The sequence below is a fragment of the Symphodus melops genome (assembly GCF_947650265.1).
Source record: "Symphodus melops genome assembly, chromosome: 9".
Taxonomy (NCBI): domain Eukaryota; kingdom Metazoa; phylum Chordata; class Actinopteri; order Labriformes; family Labridae; genus Symphodus; species Symphodus melops.
Genome location: NC_136699.1, coordinates 14,375,745 through 14,397,034, shown reverse-complemented (window position 1 = coordinate 14,397,034; position 21,290 = coordinate 14,375,745). Strand labels below are relative to the sequence as shown.

At 40.0% G+C, this 21,290-nt stretch overlaps 3 protein-coding genes and 1 long non-coding RNA gene across 4 annotated transcripts; all 4 read right to left on the bottom strand.

The window, feature by feature from the left end:
• Nucleotides 1-3: 3 nt before the first annotated feature.
• On the bottom strand, nucleotides 4-6,026 carry pola2 (polymerase (DNA directed), alpha 2). The gene is made up of 18 exons (XM_079352092.1): nucleotides 5,699-6,026; nucleotides 4,998-5,122; nucleotides 4,766-4,854; nucleotides 4,634-4,691; nucleotides 4,446-4,555; nucleotides 3,985-4,184; nucleotides 3,675-3,763; nucleotides 3,005-3,157; nucleotides 2,565-2,627; nucleotides 2,433-2,484; nucleotides 2,228-2,346; nucleotides 2,073-2,111; nucleotides 1,838-1,911; nucleotides 1,581-1,683; nucleotides 1,312-1,418; nucleotides 1,088-1,144; nucleotides 869-995; nucleotides 4-647 (listed from the first exon to the last, which is right to left on the bottom strand). Exons 1-18 carry the CDS (start codon nucleotides 5,781-5,783, stop codon nucleotides 495-497), a joined length of 1,803 nt encoding a protein of 600 aa, XP_079208218.1. The 5' UTR covers nucleotides 5,784-6,026; the 3' UTR covers nucleotides 4-494.
• A 993-nt stretch (nucleotides 6,027-7,019) lies between these two features.
• Nucleotides 7,020-13,747, bottom strand: top6bl (TOP6B like initiator of meiotic double strand breaks). The gene is made up of 14 exons (XM_079352877.1): nucleotides 13,354-13,747; nucleotides 13,022-13,139; nucleotides 12,766-12,819; nucleotides 12,576-12,697; nucleotides 12,237-12,320; nucleotides 12,078-12,133; nucleotides 11,658-11,729; nucleotides 11,345-11,540; nucleotides 10,419-10,542; nucleotides 8,450-8,608; nucleotides 8,229-8,350; nucleotides 7,645-7,755; nucleotides 7,404-7,502; nucleotides 7,020-7,317 (listed from the first exon to the last, which is right to left on the bottom strand). Exons 1-14 carry the CDS (start codon nucleotides 13,372-13,374, stop codon nucleotides 7,249-7,251), a joined length of 1,407 nt encoding a protein of 468 aa, XP_079209003.1. The 5' UTR covers nucleotides 13,375-13,747; the 3' UTR covers nucleotides 7,020-7,248.
• Nucleotides 13,748-13,865: 118 nt separating this feature from the next.
• Nucleotides 13,866-15,587, bottom strand: tstd1 (thiosulfate sulfurtransferase like domain containing 1). The gene is made up of 4 exons (XM_079352878.1): nucleotides 15,406-15,587; nucleotides 14,606-14,734; nucleotides 14,213-14,375; nucleotides 13,866-14,058 (listed from the first exon to the last, which is right to left on the bottom strand). Exons 1-4 carry the CDS (start codon nucleotides 15,491-15,493, stop codon nucleotides 14,004-14,006), a joined length of 435 nt encoding a protein of 144 aa, XP_079209004.1. The 5' UTR covers nucleotides 15,494-15,587; the 3' UTR covers nucleotides 13,866-14,003.
• Nucleotides 15,588-16,416: 829 nt separating this feature from the next.
• LOC306829484 lies at nucleotides 16,417-18,720 on the bottom strand. The gene is made up of 2 exons (XR_013779863.1): nucleotides 18,296-18,720; nucleotides 16,417-17,370 (listed from the first exon to the last, which is right to left on the bottom strand). It is a non-coding gene; the product is annotated as an uncharacterized lncRNA (long non-coding RNA).
• Between the last annotated feature and the right edge of the window lie 2,570 nt (nucleotides 18,721-21,290).

The following is a 21,290-nucleotide window of genomic DNA, read 5'->3' as shown; positions in this document are numbered from 1 at the left end:
GAATAAGCAGTTGTACGAAACGTTTTATTTATTTATTTTTACAGAGAATGACTCCACAACAATAACAGAATGACATGGGCATCAGTCATGAATTTTTTTCCAACCAGATCTAATTTCACACACAAATAAGTAGGAAATGTGAGATGGAGATGAAACCTGATCACACAGCATTCGTCTCCGCTTTATAAAAACCAAGATACAGAAATACTGCAGACAGACCAAAAGGAGTACAAAGTGTGAGAATAATTTATTGAAGAGTTTATTATTGCCGTTTTATCAGTGTGTAATATTCTGACCATAGAACGGGACACTGTCCAAACGTTTGTCACAACAACAAACCAAACCAGAGGATGGTTTCAACAGTTTATTGTGTATTTTTGTTTGCACGTCTTCAATTAGTGCGCTGTGTTTAACGCTACATGTAAACCAGTCCTGGATCAGCTAGTTTTTCTTTTTTTTGTTGCTGACATTGAGCATTTAAGTCTTTACTTCCTTTAGATTTTAACCACCTGAGCAGCCAAACACGGGCTCACTCTCTTCCCATCATCTGGCGCAGCACTGCGTTGAATGAGCAGTCTGCCGTAGGTCCCGCCCACTTGGCCCTTGGTCAGCCGTCCAGGATTCACACAAACGCAGCCGCTCACGTCCTAAGCACATGGGGAGATGAGGTGTTTTTTTTAGAACCCATTAAATGTAAATATTAAAGAATGAAGAAATACAAAGATTTATTCTCATTCTTTTACGTCAAGTAAAATGTATTCTTTACATATAATCTTTATAACAGCAAACAACTTCCTTTTTTGACTTTTTCTTAGTCTGATTAAGTTGTTAACTTCTTTGTATTTTCTGTCAACAGAACAGTGTTTACCTTCACAAAGTAGCGCAGCTCAGAAGGTACGATGAGAACGTCAGGAGTTAACGGCATCTGACCAAAGCTCTGAAACTTCTCGTAATCCATGTTGACGTCCTCCACAGGGGGGTACAGTGGGTAGTAACTAAAGTGAAAACACACGAGTTGGAGTTTTTTTTTTTTTGGTTGCTTAATGCTTAAATAAAAAGAACATGTGAACTCTTTAAAAGCTCCTACCTCCTCTGGGTGAGCATGTGTTTTAGTATGCGTGAAAATCTGTCCGATCCAGTCCCACTGCAATAAAATAAGCAGTAATTCAAAATGACAAAAAATAAATTAACTAAAATATGCAACAGCTGCTCGTGATATTGGACATAATTCCAAGTTTCAAAAACTGAACAAAACGAAAGAAGGCGTGTGTGGTAACTAAAAAAAAAAATTCTGCAAACATGTTTCCTCACCAGCTGATCTCCTCAGCACCCATGTGGAAGAGGATATCTGTGGATGTCAAGCCAAAGGTGACACCGTCGATCAGCAGTGTGCAGGGGTCAGGGACCATGCTGACACGCTTACAGAGAGCAAACAGAAAGAAACTGTAAGATAACAAAATGTGTGACATGTTCACCAAACAAGCAGAGAGAGGGAGACACCTCTCATCTGCCAACAAAAGGTTCGTTTCGCATCAGATTTGGGAATCTTACATGAAATCTTTTTCATGTGTGTGTCTCACCTGGTCCTTGCTGAGGTTCGGTACGATGAAGGGGGGCTGTGGATAGATGAAATGATGGTGGATGTCTCTCTGGGATGGCACAAACACCAGGCGACTGCCAACACTGGCAAAAACAAACAAATATAAAAGATCCAGGATGGTAAAAAAAACGTTTTTATTTTTAGACACATCAAACGGTAAGGCGCTGAATGCTGCTCTTTGGAGACGCTCAGGAGCTAAAATAGTGAAACCAAAGTGACGGGAGATATGAGACATACCTTTTTGTCCCATCCACAATGCTTTCAATACATCTTGAAAAAATGGCCTCAAACGTCTCGGTCACCTGGGCTTTCTAATGAAGAAAGGGAGACGGTCAAAAATGCATAGCAGGAAGCTGATCGTTATGGTGTTAAACAGAGGAAGTTAACATCGTCATGCATTGACTTAAGAGAGGAGGTTCAATCTAGATTTTAAGCAAAAAAAAAAGTGAACGTGTGGGCAGTCCAGACCAACCTCAATTTGTTCATGTTTGGAATCCACAAAGGGGCCGAGCTGCAGGGGAAGAAGGATACGTAAGAAAAAGCAGTGCAGTCATGTGATTACAGTTAATGTGAGCAGTTAGTCTGTCTCTAACGGAGCAACCCTCAAGAATAAATAATTGTCTTTACCAGCAGGCAGACATCAGGACGATCTCTGACGATGACATTAATGAGGTCCAGCAGAGGGTCAAACATCAGGCTGTCAGAGGGAGTGTACGGGCCGCATGCTACCAGAACATTCACAGGCTCTGCCACAAAAGAGTTAGTGTGAAATCTATGTCAGCGATATTCCAGAAAACAAAATAAACAATAATAATAAAAAATAAATAAATACCTTCATCGGTCTCCATTTTTACATCAGAGGTGTAGAATGGAAGAGGAATTCCCTGTTTAAAAAGACAAAACCATGAACAGGACACGCACATTGCTTTGTAAGAGGAAGACCTAACACGTTGTTGTTGCTGACCTCATACAGTTTGGAAGCCATCATTTTCCTTCCCGTCGTGTTCATGCCCTCCATCACCACCACCTGAGGGGGCGAGTGAGCACGATAACGTCAATGAATAAAGGCTCCCCTGATGGATGAGTTTCATGCTCTGAGAGGTGTTGAACTGTTGTCAGAGCTCTCGGTCAGACGCTGGGTGACACTCCAGCCCAGGTCCTTGGCATGCTCCGTTACTCTCGGTGGTCCTGTAACCTGCCGCACACAACTCAGTGCACAGGTAAAGGAGAGACCACCTCGCTAGTGCAGCCGTCACAACACAATATTGTCTTGGGATTACACAACATTTTATTTGGATTTGTCAGAAGAGCATTTAATCTGTTGGTATGGTAACACAGACCCTGAATGGAGACACAGGATGGTGTCATGCTCAGAGATAATCAAACAAGCTTCCTTCTCCTCACCTGACCAGGAAACAGAGAGTACTCTTTAAGCTCTGATAGGTCCACAGGGACTTGCTGGCCACCTTGCTCTGGTCCTGCCTCCAACAGTACGGACTGTGCGTTCAGTTTACCGTTACTGTCACAGCAAACCTGTCCCAACACAGTAATACTGTCCTGCAGGGGAAGACATTGAAACACAGCAGGCTGATGAGTCACAGCATGTAGTTAAGGTAAACTTAACCAGCACGCGAAGTCCCATTTCTTCCCTGTTTGAACTCGTACAGATAAGGATGTTAAACTTGAAGGGAGTGACGGGACTATTCCTCAACCAGCCACCTTCACAGCGAACATTTTCCTGCATCCACACATCAATATATTTAATATTTATAATTTCACAGGTTCACTCGGCTTTCAGATCAGACCTGTGACTCCTTTCCCGCCGTTTCTGACTTTTTCCACTGTGCTGTCTTTCCAATAAAGGCAATAAAAAGCCCAAAAATAAATGTAAAAAAACCCCCAAAAACAAACAGCGAAAAACCTTAGCAGCTTTAACAAAAATTTTTGTGAAAATTAAACTGTAGGCTGATCTGTTGGCTTATGTAACACAATGTCTATAACTTTATCAGCTTCTAGTTAGAATTAAAACACTACTCTACTACAATAGAAGTAGAATTATAATAAGCAATGGTACCTGGGCCGGCAGAGAGATGGGAGAAAACTCTTCAATATTGAAGTGCGACCTGAGGCCTTCGCCGAGCTCCTCTATCTTCTCCGTCAAAACTGTGAAAAACAACGCAAACACCTTCAGATTCAAAAACCTTGTGTTTGTATGATGAGGTTTGAAAGGACTTGGATGCATTTCCTTTGGTTCCTTCAGGCTGGCCAGGTTACTTCATAATTCAATAACTCAGGAGAAATGTTCTCGTTTTCTGCAACACACATATATTGCATCTTTCCACATGTAGTTCAACCTATAAACAGACTTTTTTTTTTTTGGTTACCATTTCGAACATCACGCAGCCTCTGGAACATGTATTTGTAGCTGCAGCGGAGCGAGTCTTCCGGCCCTTCAAGCAGCTCCAGTTGGACGTCCGCACCCAGCGCCCTCTTGCCGACCCAGCGGGTCCCCTGCACGGCCCCGAACGTCGCCACCACCTCCCCTTTGGCTGCTCGCTGGCTGTACTTCTGCGAGGGCGTTGTACTTTAGAGGAGGGCGGACGAAGGGCAGAGTGAAAAACAAATTCCAGTCTCCAGTCAAGTGTTTCAAAACATGGTCGTCTGAAGATTTCACGGCTTGCTTATAATGAAACACCTTTGACAAGAGCTTATAAAAGGACTTGATCACATTAGCGGATGTTGATCAGTGTTAATGTAAAAGTGATTTTAAGAGTTTCTGAAGTAAGCGGTTTGTTAACACTGAACCGATATGAAAAGCAGGGAGAGGTCTTGTTGTTGTGGGCACCTGGGGGAAAAGCTGGCTGGAGATAGCAGCAGACCCGGGCTGGTCATCAGAGCTGCTGTCCTTTTTGATTGCGGGTGCTCAGGAGTGGTCAGTGCTCGCTTCTGAGAGCCCTAAAATCCACACAATCACGCTTCATTAATGTTCAGAGTGTAGATCTGCAGAGAAACACCGTCTGAAGTCAAGCTTACCTTAGCCGGAGTAGAGTAGGCGTCCAGTAGATTCTCCTCCTCTACTTCAGCTTTAATTCTGAACAATAAGGTGAGGGACTGTAACATCGAGGCATTATCGAACATTCAAGTGTGAGAGCTCATGAAGGATACAAGTCATGTAGTGAGTTGATGTCCCTGGTTCTGTTGTGGGTCTCTTCTTTCCTAAAGCTCTGTTTGGTCTTATTCTTCTTGCTTAAAAGCTGCAAAGAAGAATAAAACATTGTAAATTAAAAACTGCACTCTTACCTTGTTTCTGACACAGGAAAAAAATACTTGAATTGATCTTTCACCATGTTCGGTTGATTTGGAAACAGGCAGTGGCAGAATCGTACTCTCTCCTCACCTCATGTTCAAACTGCTCCAGGGTGTCCATGGTGAGCTTCAGTCCGCGCTTTGTGGTGCTGAAGGCCACCCACTCCAGGACCATTTCATATGCCTGCATCCTGTTAGAGATACACTGCTCCACCACTGAGAGACCAAAGGGATGAGACCTGATGAACAATAGGTCTTCAAACCCAGCACACTGACGACTCATGAAAGTGACACACCTCCAATTCCTGAACATTTTCATCATGCAGATTCTCAAATATTTTCGGACACATCTTCCACCCCTTTGAGGAGCGACAACTTAAATCAAAACACAATCGGAGGATTGGTTGCTGAAGAGGTGCCTGTTCACTTCCCAAGCTCAGCCCAAAAGAAGCCCTTGAGCAAGGCATTGTCTCTGGCCTCTACATGTGTGAAATTTTCAACAACACAATGAGGAATCTTTCTCATTTACGATCATTTCAGATATGCCAACTTCTGTAAATAAAACACCGTTTATAAAATAAAATAACTGTAATCCTATCTTTCCACAGACTGAAGAATTATTAGAAAACATTAATGTTAGCTGTGATCTCCTGCAGTTAACGAGGGGGTCATGCAAGTATATGAACCACACGAAATGAACTAGACAAACAATACCTGTAGTTTATAAGCCTTCAATCTGATATCAGCCTGTAATAACAACCCAGATACAATGAGCAGACTTTAGTTACTTACTCTTGTCGAGGACGGAGTCATCTGAGCAGTCTATGTCAAACATTTCCAGCTCGGATTGGAGGCTTTCTCCTGTTACTGGTGCCATTGTTCTCTGCAGTATTTACTGTCTGATGTATGTTTCACTGACTAACCTACTTCACAACATACCTGTCAATATAAATGTTTTATAAAACCATGTAAATACCGACACAAATAAGTAAACTAAACCTTAGACGGCAGATTTTAAGAATTCAAAACAGAAGTTACTCGTTTCATTTTACCGCGAAAAAATACTGTCAGTGTTGGCGGCCGGATTTGACGTCACTTCCGAAAACTACGAAGCGAAAGTTCTTCTTCCTTTGATTTGATGGGCAGACCAGCTTCAAGGTGCTTTACCGCCACCTACCGGACTGGAGCATGACTATGATTTGAATTATCATGTCATCAAGATGAGGGAAAATGATATGTTTTACAATTAATTCTAATCCCTTTAAGAATTTAATAATGATAAAAAAAAATGATAACACTTAGGGTTAGGGTTTAAAACTAATCTCAAAGTCCCGAAGAGTCGATAAAACACAAAAGCAAGAAAGCATGATGAGTAAGAGCAGGCTAAAGATAAGAAGAAAAAACATGAATATGAAAGTAAGAAGATTCTAACAAGAGCTTTCTTTGATGTGTTGCCAAGCTCATTTTCTGTTATGAGACTTATCTTAGCTCCTTTTAAATCTGGTGCCAGTTCCCTCCTTTTCTCCTCATACTTGTATTCAAGCACAACAAGGTGATTTCCCAGTTTGCAATCTGATGATTTAACCAAAGATTTTATTCCCCTCAGATTCTCATCTTCCTTTTCATTAGCTGCCCAGCCTTGTTTCTGTTCTTTCTATGTTCTATCCATGTCTACCTGTGTTTCTTGTATTTTCTTGCCAGTATTTTATGCCATCTCTTCCCATATTCACTTTTCTTTCTGCTCTACACAACTGAATTGGCATGCCTACTATTTCTGATACAAGCCAATTTTTTAAAAACGGAATATAAACAGCCTCATTCTTTACTACTCAGGAACCCAAATAAATCCAATCCTTAGACCCTTTCTGCATCAAACACACATCAAATGCTCTCTTCACACCCCAAAATGACATATTCAAACACCAACTTCTATTGATCATGGGAATGTTAATGTAGTGTTAGCCCTGAAGCATGTTACAATATTTTCTTTATTCACCAGTCTTGTTTACCATGCTAATGTTTCTGGTCTCACAGCATGAACCACATACAGCAACCTTACACTCTCACTAATAAAGTATACAGGGACAGAAGAATATTTCATCCTACTCATGTCTGTGTTGTTATTGACCAGTTGTTTATTTCAGGGTGCACACAGGAAAACCATTTCAACGCAGGGTAATCTCAAATCATGAAGTTCTCTTTAGCAACGTTATCTTTTTTTAGAATTCATCACATCTGCTTAAACACAAAAACATCAGTTAAATACATATTTAAAGAAAAGTGAGCAAAATGCTTTGGCAGCCTTCTCACAGAACAAAACTCCTTCGAGACTCATGCAGATTTTATATTTCTGTTCTTTTCGGCTCGTCACTCTCCAGGTGTTCTTCCATCTGGTCAAAGTCATGGTGTCCCTTTAAAGAGAAGAGAGAGCTGTGTAAAACAATTAAAGTGCTGCTATAGCAACAGAACGGTTCCTAAGAACAAACATCCATGTCACCTGATCTGAGGAGCACCCGCCCTTAGAGATGAACTTCCATGATGTCACCCTCCTGAGTGATTCACGGAGGGAGACCGACAGGTCATGAGTGTCACACACCTGACAAACACACAAACGTTAAATGGATGCAAATCTGACTTTGGTCACTCCGCCTTCATGTACTGCATATTCCTGATTGTGGCTCATATATAAATATAAAAACATGACTTTTAACCAATTAGATAATCCCTTCAACGCTCACCTTCATGCAGTTCAAACAGGCGTTTCTAAAGTCCATGTTACTGCTGCAGCTCACAATACTGAGGGATGAGCTGAGAATCACTTCAGCAGCTGAACCAAGCTTCTTGTGTTCCTGACGTGCAACACCGAACACACAAACACACACTATTATGTCAAAACAAAGTAATAAAAACAACTAATTCATGCTTGTTCCCTTTTTTTCAAACAATGAATTAAAACCATGACATGAATCAGCACATCCTGCAGAGCCCAGAGGGATAAACAAACTAACTGTACCAATCCTACCAAGTTTTTTTTTCTTTTTTTCAATTTTAATTCAGTGGAAAAATCAAGAGAGACATAAGGACATCCTCCCATTTGAGAAGATGTAACCAGGCAATGTTCAAAAGGACATGCGCATTTAAAGGACATGCGCCATATAATATTAGATGATTGTCATATAAGTTGACTCATTAAGCTGTAAATAGATGACAGAAAAATCACTTCACACATTTCTATTAAAAAATAACCAAATAATAAAAACACACAGTACATGACTAAAGAGAGATAACATGTCTGATAGTTAACTTTGATTGTCAGACTTGCTTTTTGTCTGAGGGTTTGGGCTCTCAGTGTGTTTCTCAGCTCAGTCTGAAGGCCTGTTGTTACCGCCTGCCTGTTGTTGTTCAGAATATCCTCCAGGTGGTGCTCTATCAGTGCCTCTGTGACTGCGGGAGGATTACACATCGACAAAAAAGAAAATAATAATAATAAAAAAATTAAACATCAACTTTAATAAAGGATTTTTGACTATGGCCATCTCTCACCCATGATATCAGAGAGCTGGCAGGTGAAGGGGTCACTGTGCTGCAGGAAGAGGAAAAGCAGGAGGCTCTGCTGCACTGGGGAAGGATTCGATTCTTCCTCTGCATCTTCAGAGTTTTCTTGTTCTACTGTGTACACGAAGCCGCCGCTTCGCCCAAGATCTGCAGAGGATGTTCAAACAGTTTTTTCAACATTAACAAAGAGGGGGGAATCAAAAAAAGGAGCACTCTGACTGATGATTCTTTCCACTTTAACAATAACACTGCAGGTTGACACAGGTTGAAGGCTTGGGTGGATTTTGTAGCCGTAGGTTTCAAAATCACAATGTTTACGTCAAAGTGTGGAAAAAGAGGGACACACCTTTAAGACGAGGCAAGTGATTAATATAAAGTTAGATTGAATCATTCTATCTATAAAACTTCCCTAAGCTTTCTCAAGTTCAAAGTTTGAGTAACCGATGTTTAAAAAGTCTGTTCCTTGTCCTGCATTAACAGTGTCGGCTCCTCTGATCTGCATTTTAATGAGCTTTCACTTTACTTTGTTTTATCTCTGCTTTTTTCTCGTCTTGTTCAACTTTTTACATAGGCTACATTTTTTTTATTACTGTTTTGATTTCATTTCATTCATGCTTTCACTTCTATTTCATTTTAAGTTTGAACCGTTTCCATCTAGTTTTGTAATTGTTTCTGTTGTCATCAGTAGTAATGTTGCTGTTGTGACAGAGGCTGTATCATGGGGCTTGTGGCTTTTATTGTGTACTGCGGATGAATAAGCTGGTTGTCATTTACAGTATGTAGCTTCTGGACGTGATTCATTGTGAAGTCTACATGGAGAAGTTTCTGAGATATCAGCTTAGTGTCGATTTGATCATCAACTTACTGTACAGCAGTGTTTCATCATCAGGGTGGGACTACTTTGTAAAGATTCACACCACCTTCAGACACAGTACTTTTTTTTTTTTTTAAATCACTCCTTTGGCTTGTCCAGTACTTGAAATATTCTGTATGTTTTATATTTTAAAAGCAAATATTGTGCAGCTGTCCGATAAAAAAAACATTTAAAGGCAGAAGAATTGTTTTTTGGAAACACCTTTTTTTTGTCTTGTGGAAACTAGAACTACATTTAAGGATGAACTATGTGGTGCTGACAGAACACACAAGGCTGGACTTTATAGTTAAAGTTAAACAGGAACATCTGATGGGACGCTGGTGGTGCAATGGTTCGTCCACACGGCCCGTGTGTGGAGGCTGCAGTCCTCTCTCTCTCTCTCTCTCTCTCTCTCACTGATTTCCGGATCTATCCACCGTCACATCTCTCCAATAAAGGAACAACAAGCCCCTCAAAAGAAGACTTTTGAGGCATAATAGAAAATATACAAATATAAAAACTGTTCCCACACTGTAAACCTCTGCTGTGAGAACTATTTGCAAAACAGACGCGACACAACTTTTCAAACAAGGACTAAATGTTTGTAATCACGACAAAGCACTGGTGCAGATTATTTGCATGTGGATATAACTCAAAGGAGATGTCTTTTTATTTCTTAGAGACCGGAGCTGCAGTGTTGGAGTCCGAGTGTTGTCCTGCTCGGCTTTTTGTGAATTTTTGTGAATTTCTGTTTTTTAGCCTCATGTTTCTTTCTATTCCAGTGTGTCTGTTCCTCTGATTCTAATTACGGGCTTTGTGATCCATTAAAAGTTTTTTATGAGAAGCTTCAGGATAGGGCTGAATGTACAAACTCCAATAAATAAACACCGGTGGTTTGAATTAGGATTTTTCCATTCAGGCCAAATGTTGAAAAATCTAAGTGTTTCAGGGTGTCGTTTCTCGACGCAGGATTAACAGCCCTTGACGTCAGACCAACTTTAACATCCACATGTATCTCGTCCAAGAAAACCGTCCTTTATCGATCAGTTAATTATCCGCTGGTGTGTGTGTGTGTGTGTGTGTGTGTGTGTGGTTGTCGTCTACCTTCGAAGGAGGAGCAGTGAAGGCTGTGCATGTCCAGTTCCTGAGACTCCAGATGTGCAGGAAGGTTCTGGAAGAAGGTGGACCGGCCTGTGACAGGGACATTACAGGGACTGTATACAAAAAGGTGGACACATGTAAAGTCAAGGAAGACGCACACGTTTAAGAAGGCCGCACCAGCACGACTACGTCAACTCAAAAGAGGCGTTTAGCTTCTTACCTTCCTTAATCTCGCATGATTCTCAAAGCTTATGATCCGAGGTAGGGATTTGAGTATCGGTCAGTTATTTTTCTGTCACCATGACAGTCCAGTATAACATTTACTTTACTGCTGACCGCTACATCTGAAGCTGCCAGCAAACGTCACCCACCCAACTGGAGTCAGATTCTCTGAACGTTTTTACAACTGTCTGAGTGTGACTATCAAACATTAGGAAAACATGTTAGATGAGAGGTTTCAAACTTCCCTCTTTTCATTTGTATCCACAGCACTTTCTATAGCTATTTTAAGTGAACGAAAAAAAAAAAAAAAGTGCAAAACTATGAATATCCTCAAGGAGAGATGGTCTAAAATGAAAACTATAAACACATTGGTCACCCAAATAGATAGAACAAGTCAAACAAGAATGTTCCTCACCGGTCATTAAGACCAAGGATGACTGAACTTTGTCACTTGGAGGATGAGCTCAGCCTCAGTCCCAAGGGAGTAATCCACAACTGTTGCAGCTGTGTCCCATGACCGTGGACTGGAGGTGTTGACCCTCATCACTACTTTCACATCCAGCTGGAGACCACGTCACAGTCACAGGCTCGGGATGTGAGCTGAACCACGTCCTCTACAAAAAGCACAGAGGGCCAGCACAACGGACACAGTCGACTCTTTGGCTTGCAACTCGTATTTCTTTACACATAAATCAGAAAAAGGATATTTTGATCTGTGTGAGTTGTGTTGTCAGATGCGGGTACTGAAGCACACAGGGGCTCAGGAGTGTGACAGGCTGGATGCTGAGTTCTCCAAACAGGCCCTGATCCATGGCAGCAGGGTGGATACTGAGTGGTATCTGGCCTCCACAGACAGGGTGACCTCCCAGACACCAGCTTCCCTTTTTCACACACAGCGGAGGCCTTTGATTGAGAATAACAATTTGTGGGGGTTCTATTATTTCTCATCTGAAAGTAAGACAACCAAAAAAAAAAAAAAGAATCTGCAGATTAAATCATATCAAAGACGGCTTCACTGACTGCGTACGACAAGTGACGTCCAAGACCCGAGATGGGTGGTTACCCCTGGCAACTCTCCTCTTTACTTTCCCTCTGCAAGAATATAAAACATTATGTTAGCTGTGGAAAAAAAAAGCAAACCAAGAAAAAAGATAACCGTGATCGGGATCATTCCTTGAAACACTGTTGCTAATAAAGTCAAGGCGTAGCCTGGGACTATTTGAACCAGAGCGCTTTGAAAGCTTTGTGTGCAAGATGTTTTGAAGTAACTTTTTTAAAACAAATCCGATTCACTTTGTGTGATACAGAACAAACCAGTGACTCACTGCAGAACACAAGTTACAATAAATCTGTTGTTACATGAGGTCACTAAAAAGAGGGGAGACTCATCAGAGAAAGAGAAACACGAGCTCTGCGCCCCTGCATAGGTAGCAGTCCTACCTAAACTCTTGTTGAGTGGTCAGCTGACTGAGTTTGATTTTGAGGTGGATTTTGATCTGTGAAAGAAAAGACAAAAGTCAAATATCTGCAACCTGCTTTGGAAGAATTCTGTTGTTGTAACCTGAGATCGGCACATCTCAGAGGGGAATAAGATCCTACCCCGGCATTAGCCAGACTGAACGAGTGCAGGAATGCCTCTATGTGAGCGCACCACTCTGGACTGAAAAGACATGTATCTTTAATCTGAAGGGAGCGACAGACATAAGCAGAGACAATATGTCAGCGACATAATCACATTCACACATTATATGATTACAATGAGTATTAGATTATTTTCAGGTTTTTCTTATATGATCCAACAAAGACAATTTTCATAATAGCACATTTCAAGAATACCATTAAGTTACTATTGTGCATAAAATGATGTCAATTTAAAATGAGTAATATTATGTCATTACACAGGCCGATATGCAGGTGAAAGGGGAGTCTAGTTTGTACCTGAATAGAGAGGAGTAATCTAAGGGAACCATGTAGTTGAGTGAAGGTATACAGCTCCTCGGGGTCGGGCTGAAGATGCGTCCATGCACACTGAAACATGCTCTTCTCCAAATCTGGGACGACTAATGCAGAAACGAAAAGTTACAGCTTGTGTTGTATTTGTATGTGAGGTATTTGTAATAATACATACCATGTTGGAGGTCTTTCATTTGTATCCCTGCACACCAGGGACCAGCAGCTGCAACTGAACCAAGTGTAAATATGATTATGACATGTCATGTGTTTCTTTTTTCAGCAGCTTCCATGTTATTATAGATACTAAGTGAGTTGTTAGTGAACATTAGGTTCGTCTGTAAATAATTATTAGGACCTTCAAAGGACGGATGAGAGAGCTCACATGTTGAGATCAGGATGAATACATGAAAGAGTTTATATTCAGGTCTTACCAGTGCAGTTCACAGTTTGACCAGAAGCTCCTGTGTCCGTCCATATCAGCACCAAAAGGCCTCCTGTAGTTTTTAAACTGTGCTTTTGTTCTTTCAAACACATTATCAACCGCAACACCTGCGTGTGATTAATACAAAAAAAACACACACATACACACAAACTATGAACACAGCTAGCTAAATGTAGCATTGCCTTTTATTTTCTTGGGCTTTACGCTTATATTAACCATGGCTCATTTCAGAGAACAAAATAGCAAACAAATGTTTACGTGAAACAAAAGCTCCGGTCACCAACCATGTATGAGAGGCCAAAACCAAATTCAAACAATTACCTGTTGAATCTCTCTGAGCATTTTATTTGACACTCCTCACCTTAGATATATATAGAAACACATACTTCTCACGCTCGCGCGCTTTCATGGATTTCAACAGGTGCGCATGCGCAGCTTAATGACAGGCGACAGTTCAGCAGACAAAAGGCTAAAATAAGGGTAGTTACAGGTAATAATACAAAACAAATGGGAAGAGAAAATTAAAAGGTTCTCTTTACATGATCAAAAATGTGCAGAATTTATTTTAGATCCTTTGTTCTTTCAGCCAAATCATGTTGCACAAAAGATATGCACTAGTTCAACACATAAAATACAATTTTCACAAAGAAGAATCTTGTTTTCTCAGCAGACTAAGATGCTCTCTGTCTATACTTTATTTCAGTTTTATTTGATGCAGCTGTGTAAACCTTTTTTTCTTTAAGGCGGAAACTGTTTTCTTATACATTTGCACATCCACATATTGTTTGCCCAGACATACATGTACGTATGTAAATAAGAGTAGATAACAGAAATGTTGTTATATAATCGTCTTTATTTCAAACATTTTTAAACATTAATGCAGCCTTTGAAAACAAAAATGTATCAAAATACAAAATAAAACATATTCAAATGTTCTGGCTTTCACATTGCAAATATAAATGGCATGTCAATCAGTTTCCCTCTTTGGCAGACCACTCCTTGAATCCTCCTTTGTAATTAGAAGCACTGAAACAGAAGGTAGAGGAACACATTAAAGAAAACAACAAGACGTTCGAAAAGGAAATGGTTGCAGTGAACTTGGGCTGTTTAATAGACATAAACTGTATGTATATGTGTATATATATATATAGTGTATAAATATAACCAATAACTTATTTACTTCACATATCCAAGTTCCTGGGCTTTGCTCGTGGCTTTACTCCCTCTCATTCCCATCTGGCAGTGGAACACCAGCTCGGGGGCATTCAGCGGGGGTTTGGTTACACCGAACTTGGCCTTGAATTCTTCGGGCTCGAGGGCAAAAGCAGCCTCCACGGAATCAACTTAATAATTGAACGAGGGAGGGATGAAGGGAAGAAAAACATTTATTTAGCTAAAAGATAAAATATTTACATCTAGTGCAATACAAACAGACTAGAGTACACTGATACTTAAACAGCATATACAACAACAACATCCAGAGGAACTTTGGACTGAATACTTTTAGTAATATTGTGCTCAAGATTGAGTCAGCTTCCTGTTTTGTTTCATTTCACTTAATTTAAAATTTCACCATGGATGTGAATTGACCCTGGAATTCGTCCTTTATCCACCTCCTCTTTGGTGCGGACATCAACCAGGAGGAGCTTCTCGCTCTTTGCCATGAGCGCTTTCAGATCGTCATAGGAGATTTCTGACTTATCTGTCAATGAGGGAGCAAACACATGAAAAAATCAGGCAAGATAGATTGTTAAATATACCCATCAAATTGTTCTGTCACAATATGCAGTGAGCATCAGTGACAACATAATGTTCATAATCTACTGATTGAAGGTGTGTGTGTGTGTGTGTGTGTGTGTGTGTAGATCAGGGGAACAGGGACTGTATGTGCCCTCACTACAACACTAGTTTGTTTGGAGTTGCTTGGGTAACTAGCTGACTTTCCCTAAGGACACAGGTAGCTTCCGGGTTAACGCCTTTTGTGTCTGCTGAGTCATTCTTAATCTTTGCGCCATGATTTTTAATGAACATGTAACTTAATGTTTTTTTATTTTTTTTTATATAAGGAATGGGAAGATAACTAACCATGTACAGTATTAGTAGGCTACCTGGAACATGTCTCGCTATAACTATGAAATGATGAATTTTTCACCAGTAAACCTATAAAGTTAGCTTTCGTTTTTAAAACAACTTTACCTGCGATAATCGTATGCAATAGTAATAACCATCAGCCTAACTATATCCTGTTCACTCAACATGTTAGCTGACTAGTCAGTGGACTTTAACATTTCTCAATAAACATAATCGGCAGTCATTCACAAATCCTCTAAATCGGTCAGTGAAACAAAAAGAGTGAAATGACAGAAGACTCACCTGAGCTGGCCATCCTGCTAATTTGATGCTGACTGAAACGCTTATTCAAGAAGCTGTAAACAAACATATTCTTCCTCATATTGTTCATGACTAATCAGTGGATGAGACGTAGAGGGAAGGCGGGACTCCGCCTGATGGACTTGATTCATTGGCCAATGACAATTCTGATCACACTAAAGGGACGTTCAAAATAAAAGATTCAGTAGTTGAAGTTGTAGTTTCATGAACACGGACAGCGATGGGCGGAAATAGGGATCGCAAAATGTACACAATATTCTCTTTCAACGACATGTATTCTATTAAGACTTTAACATTAGGAATTAGGCTCCTGTAACTGTTTACTAAAAGTTTCAAAAGTAAAGGCAATCAATAGGGCACCTTTCACAGTGATAACATAGTTACACAACCTTTTATTAAATTATATTAGGGCACAGAGTCACAGCAGTTTCTGTTTTCTATATCCTTCATATGTCATATTTTGGTTATTGTAATTTGTAAAAAAAAAAAAAAAAAGTAATATATCCTCTAAAGTGGAGTGAAGTTCTGTCATCAAGTAAAGAAAAGTACATTTTTCTTAATGGAGAAATCATTTTGTAAAAAGTAAAGTACTTTCCACCACACAGAAACAGATTTGATAAGGATTTAGGCCTAATGAAAGAAAAACGTGTCAAGTGCAGATATTCATAACAAGTGAATGGTTGCATGGGGTAATCTTAAGATGGCAGTCACAAGATCTCTTTTGAAATCGTTATTTTCTGAAAATTTTGATCAGACTGTTTCACTTCCACACAAAAAAATAATTGAGTCTGGAAAGTATTTATTAAAATAAGTTTATTTCATTACAAAAAGCGCAGGTCAGTAAGTACAAAATTATTACAACAAACATATCCAGCCATGATACGATTAAAAAAAACCCCACTATATTAAATTTACGAAGGTTAATTTGCCCGCAAATTAGCCTTGTTCTTACCATATAGTGTTATTCAATGAAAACCACTAATCTTGATCCCATTGTTTAAATATCCCTAAAAAAGAGTGTAAACAACTTATTATTCTACAATGAATAAAAAACTGGAACTATTTCTTTTTTGTTCATGATTACAGCATTGCCTTCCCTCCTTTAAGGCCCCTATCTTAACCGGTCTGTACAGTGTGAACTGATGGATTGCCTGTGTTGAACTAGTCATGATCACAAAGACCCCTCTTTGCTGTAAGTAGGGTTCCCCAGTCCATCAGTTGAGTCTCCCTTTGCCTTCTTATGCGCCTTATACTTCCAAAGGAGCACAGCTGCAATGATGAGAATTAAAAGGAGAGTGACTCCTCCTCCTATGACCCAAGCCAACAGTTTATGGTCTGAAGATTCAGGATGGTAAAACCGCATACATGAGAAATCTGAGGGGGGGCTGCTTCCTGCATTGTTCACTGCTTCCACACACACCTTGGTACCGACTTCCACTGTGCTGATCACTCCTCTTCGTGAAGTGTCTCTGAACTCAAGATTGTCGCCTTCACTTCCCTCTATCCACACTCTGTACCCAGACACTATAGAAGATGGAGCACACCACTGGATCTCTATCTTCCCTCTGTCGGCCCCTGAATTGATTGGCTGTAGCGCTTGAATTCGGGGTGCATGAGGAGGCACATCTGCCCTACTGACCCCAGGACAGAGGCACCCGTGTTTATCTGCTAAGACATCACATGACTCCTGATTCTCTGAGCAGGAGTCATGTTGGCAAAGCTTTGGCGGACCATGTTGGACAGCAGTGGTCTTCCTGGCGAACACTTCGTCAGAGGAGCTGTCAGGTATTTCCTCTACATAGTCATCAAAAGAAGTGTAATTGATACGGGGACGAGTGGCGGGAGCAGAGGTAGAGGTCGCCTGTGTAAAGAGGTGAGAACTGGGCAGCAGGGCGGCAATCAGAAAAAGGAGAAGCACATCCATGTTCTTGCACAAAGACTTCATATCTATGGGAAGAAAAGACAAATGATGAGCAAATAATACAACCATAAAAAAATCCAAAACATTGCTCACAGGCGCCTATGTGTTGGTCAAATTAGTCTGATATATTAGTCATTGTTTCTTTATGGACACAATATATTAAAAATAATACCAAGATCTTAGTCATACAAAATTTAAAGCACAATAAGGGACCTGAAACTATTGTAATAGTGACCAATGCGTCATAACACATTCAACAAAAAGTAGAACTTGGATACAACAATAGATGGTATTGCATAATAAAAAGATTGATGGTATTTCTTAGACATATATATTTGTGTGCCTTTATTTAGAGATAGGGCAGTGGATAGAGTCATTAATCGGGGAGAGAGAGAGATTTGGGAATGACATGCGTAAAAGGAGCCACAGGTTGGATTCTAACCCCAGGCCATCCGCTTGAGCGTCTATGTGTTCACATGCCAACCACAAGGCTACTTTTGTCCTCTCTGAATGATATTTAAAAGGTTGTTTCTCCTCTTAACAAAAGAAAACAAAAGACAAGAGTAATTTCTTCAGCTTGTTGCCAACAATGTTGTTTAGCTAAAGTTTATTGCTCGGAAATGCCTCTTTGTTTATATGAAATATTTGCGGTCTTTTGGTTTCCATCCTGTGCTTTAGATAAATAAATGCTGAGTGCTGAAAAGAAAAAATACAACTCATGGGGTGACCCCATTATATTGTGTCCTGGAAACAAGCCAGCGGAGTTCTGTGGGAACCACAAAACTGAATCATCTTGTTACAGTTATGATTGTTCTAATACTGTAGTTAAATGAATTTAAATGCAGCAAATAAGCTTTGTTATGTTGCACCTGGTCAACCCTCATCACTAAATCAGTGTAAAACCAAACTTGAAAGTAAAAAGCAGAAAATGTTTAAAAAGGTTTACTGTACCTGTATGTTGGTGATGGACGTTTTAAGCATTTATTCTCTTTTCCTCTTCTTGTTCCCACTCCGTCTGCTCTCAATGTGTACTTACTCTGTTCTCACCGTCTTAAGTTGTTTCCCTCAGACTCTCCTCCTCCTCGACACCCCCTCATTCTCTTTTTCCCTCAGTGCCTCTCCCACCCCTTTTTTTACGTTTCATGCCTTTCTTCTCATTTTTTTCACATATTGCTTCCTTCTTTTTCTCAGCAGGGCCTCAAACCAGACATCCATAGTCTTTTTTTTTTTTTTAACTTGGAATTTATCTGGGTATGTGTGTCGGGGATAAGTGGATTTGAGGCCGACTCGCCATGTGCCAGTGTGCTGCTGAGCATATTAATTTTCTCTGCACTAGCAGGAGGCAGGATTGTGCTTGTTTCATGTGCTTGTGTAATCTGTATGTGTCGCTGCCTGTTTCTGATTACTTCTTTAAGAGCTAAACTTCCTTCACGCTCTCAGGTGTTGTGGAAATAACCAGCACACAAGGTCACTTCAGTGTGTGTTTATGTGCGCCTTTCAGAGTGGGGGGTCAAGAATGCCTGCAAGTGTGTTTATTATGGACCCCCCCTCCCTCCTTCTTGTGGCCCCTTTTGTGACAAGCTGGAGAGGAACGATAAATGCTCTGTCGGGTTCTCGTCCTTTTAGGGAAAGAAGCTGGCAAAGTATAGGCAAGCTCTTTCTTTTTCAAAGTGCCCATGTTGTTTAGCTGAGAAGAAAACTACAGAGGCAGATGTCCATATCTTTCCAAAGAAATTACTCGTCCTGATTCACTGAAGTCATCTTGAGTTTCAGTTGATGTGAAACAGTGTCTGTTTATCGTTAAGTTTGTGACATGTGCAAATTTCTTGAAGAGTTTCTCACCGAGTATGAGGAGCACGACTATGCTATACAACAGATTGCAGTTGAGTGGGGCTGTGAGAGAGTGAACTTTTACACACAATTCAACTTTTTATGTTCATATCCAGGCAAATGTTTTATCAACATGTTCAACATAAAAAGGAGACGGCCCACACAACATAAATTATCTGGAGACTAATAAACACTGAAGAGAGACATAAAATGCACAGTAACTTGAGCAGAAGAGCAGGAAGTAGAGAACAGACTCATACATTTATACATGGTTAGTGCGCACGTCCCTATGCGTGGAGGCTATAGTTCTCAATGCGGGCGGCACGGGTTCGACTCCGGCCTGTAGCCTCTTTCCGGCATGTCAGTTCCCTCTCTCTCTCTCTCTCCTTGATTACCATCTCTGTCCACTGTAAATCTCTATCTAACAAAGGCCCAAAAGGCCAAAAATAAATGTTAAAATAAAATGAATGGACCGAGAAGAAAATGTGTTTTGATTCATGTACTTTGCTTTTAGGCTAGTTTCCATGTGAACAAGTACTGATATACAGATTATGATTAAATGTTCTCTCTCTTCTAGCAGGAAAGACTAATTATGCTAAGCACATTTTTAAGTTTATTAAAATGAATATAAAAACTTAATAAATAAAAAAATAAAAACAATTGGGTCTGGAGATGATTTTTTGTTGCAACAATTTCATAGTGGACTTTTTTTAGTATGTGTACCAGTATGTTTTTTTTATTATTTATTTAAAAAGTAGTAGTAGTACAGTAGTATGTGCCAGCTTAGAGAGTGCTGGTAAGTCATAGCTTCAGAAATGACAAAAACTCTGTTACAAGTTCATTGTAGAATTGATTGTACATCAGGGAATTTCCGGCAAAGAGGCTTTTATTGAGGCACGATTTGGAAAAGGACGCCCAGTCATCAGTCAGTAGTATTCCTCAGTTTACGTCTTGATTCTGGCTGTCAAAAACACAGCAGGCGTATTACATCCTCGTCATTATTTCTCTGGGCTAGATGAAAAACACATTTTAACAGACTTCATGACAAATGAGAATCACTTCCAGTGGAGTTTTTAATCATATTTGATCATATTTCTAAAGAGGGCTACTATATCTCCATTTGGAAAAGGGGATTATCATTCCAAAGAATTCTCAAAAAGTTTTCACTGATGGGTTGATATGTTACGAACTCCACCAGGGACTTCTTTCTAATATTTCTCAAAAGCTACAGAATTAATACTCTTAGGATTTTGTGCATTCATACTTGGTAACCTGAGGACAAATCCCACTGACTCTGGTGTTTCCCTGACTTTTAGCCAACCCTAACCACAAGGTTTACAGCTTTGCCTTCTTAGTGAGAAAAACTAAAGATGACCATGACATTTGGAATAAAACAGGTGTCGGTGCCACTAGCCAGTAAAATTATTCATTTATCCACTGAAGGACTGATACTATTTTTTTGTAGAAATAGTTGTTGATCCAAATGACTTTCATGGCTGTGTGACTTTGACTCATATATATTGCTGACATGAGGTTTACATTTTTTGGTCTTAAAAATAATATCTCAACAATACGCTAATGACTGACATGATTTGACACAAACGATCCTCTTTTAAGGAACTACCCAATGCATTATATTATGTTACAATAATAAACTAATGACGTTCATGTTAGCTTTAGGTGTACTTTGTTTCATTGCTGATTAGCATACATTAGCCGGCTAACACAGCCAAGTTGAAGAACACAAGGAATTAAAACATTTAAAGGTTATAAATGTAAAATTTCAAAGCAACCGTGTTAAAAGCTCATTTTATCTCAAAGCAGCTGCAAGCATAGATACCTCTTCTTAAACCCGTCTCTCTCTCTCTATCTATCTCTTGACTAATGCTATTTTTTTGTTGATAAAAGCCTGACAACAAGTAAAACAAAGTCAAACCTCTACAAAAGGATGGGGGTTGTGCATTTTAACCACATTTAACTTTAGTGAAGAAGGCAGGTGCACTGTATGTGTTCTTAGCTTGTCTTCCAGTCTTTCCACGTCTCTTTTTTAGCTGTGAGTTTCAGGTTGTTTTGGCTATATGAGACAACAATCTCCTCCACCCCTATCAGTCGCATA

Bases quoted from the DNA above. Each gene is read 5' to 3' on its own strand.
- pola2 (XM_079352092.1), bottom strand. From the start codon at position 5,783: ATGGCACCAGTAACAGGAGAAAGCCTCCAATCCGAGCTGGAAATGTTT. The intron at 3,764-3,984 runs GTAACCAAAAAA...TGTTTTTCACAG, and splicing joins GCTGCGTGATGTTCGAAATG to TTTTGACGGAGAAGATAGAG. The intron at 2,628-3,004 runs GTGAGGAGAAGG...TCGCCCCCTCAG, and splicing joins ACTCTCTGTTTCCTGGTCAG to GTGGTGGTGATGGAGGGCAT.
- top6bl (XM_079352877.1), bottom strand. From the start codon at position 13,374: ATGCTCAGAGAGATTCAACAG. The intron at 10,543-11,344 runs ATATCCTTTTTC...ACATGTGTCCAC, and splicing joins CACAACTCACACAGATCAAA to CTTTTTGTATACAGTCCCTG. The intron at 8,609-10,418 runs GTAGACGACAAC...CATCCTCTGCAG, and splicing joins TCACTGCTCCTCCTTCGAAG to ATCTTGGGCGAAGCGGCGGC.
- tstd1 (XM_079352878.1), bottom strand. From the start codon at position 15,493: ATGAACAATATGAGGAAGAATATGTTTGTTTACAGCTTCTTGAATAAG. The intron at 14,735-15,405 runs GTGAGTCTTCTG...CCTCATTGACAG, and splicing joins TAGCAGGATGGCCAGCTCAG to ATAAGTCAGAAATCTCCTAT. The intron at 14,376-14,605 runs GTGAAATTTTAA...TCAATTATTAAG, and splicing joins AGGGTCAATTCACATCCATG to TTGATTCCGTGGAGGCTGCT.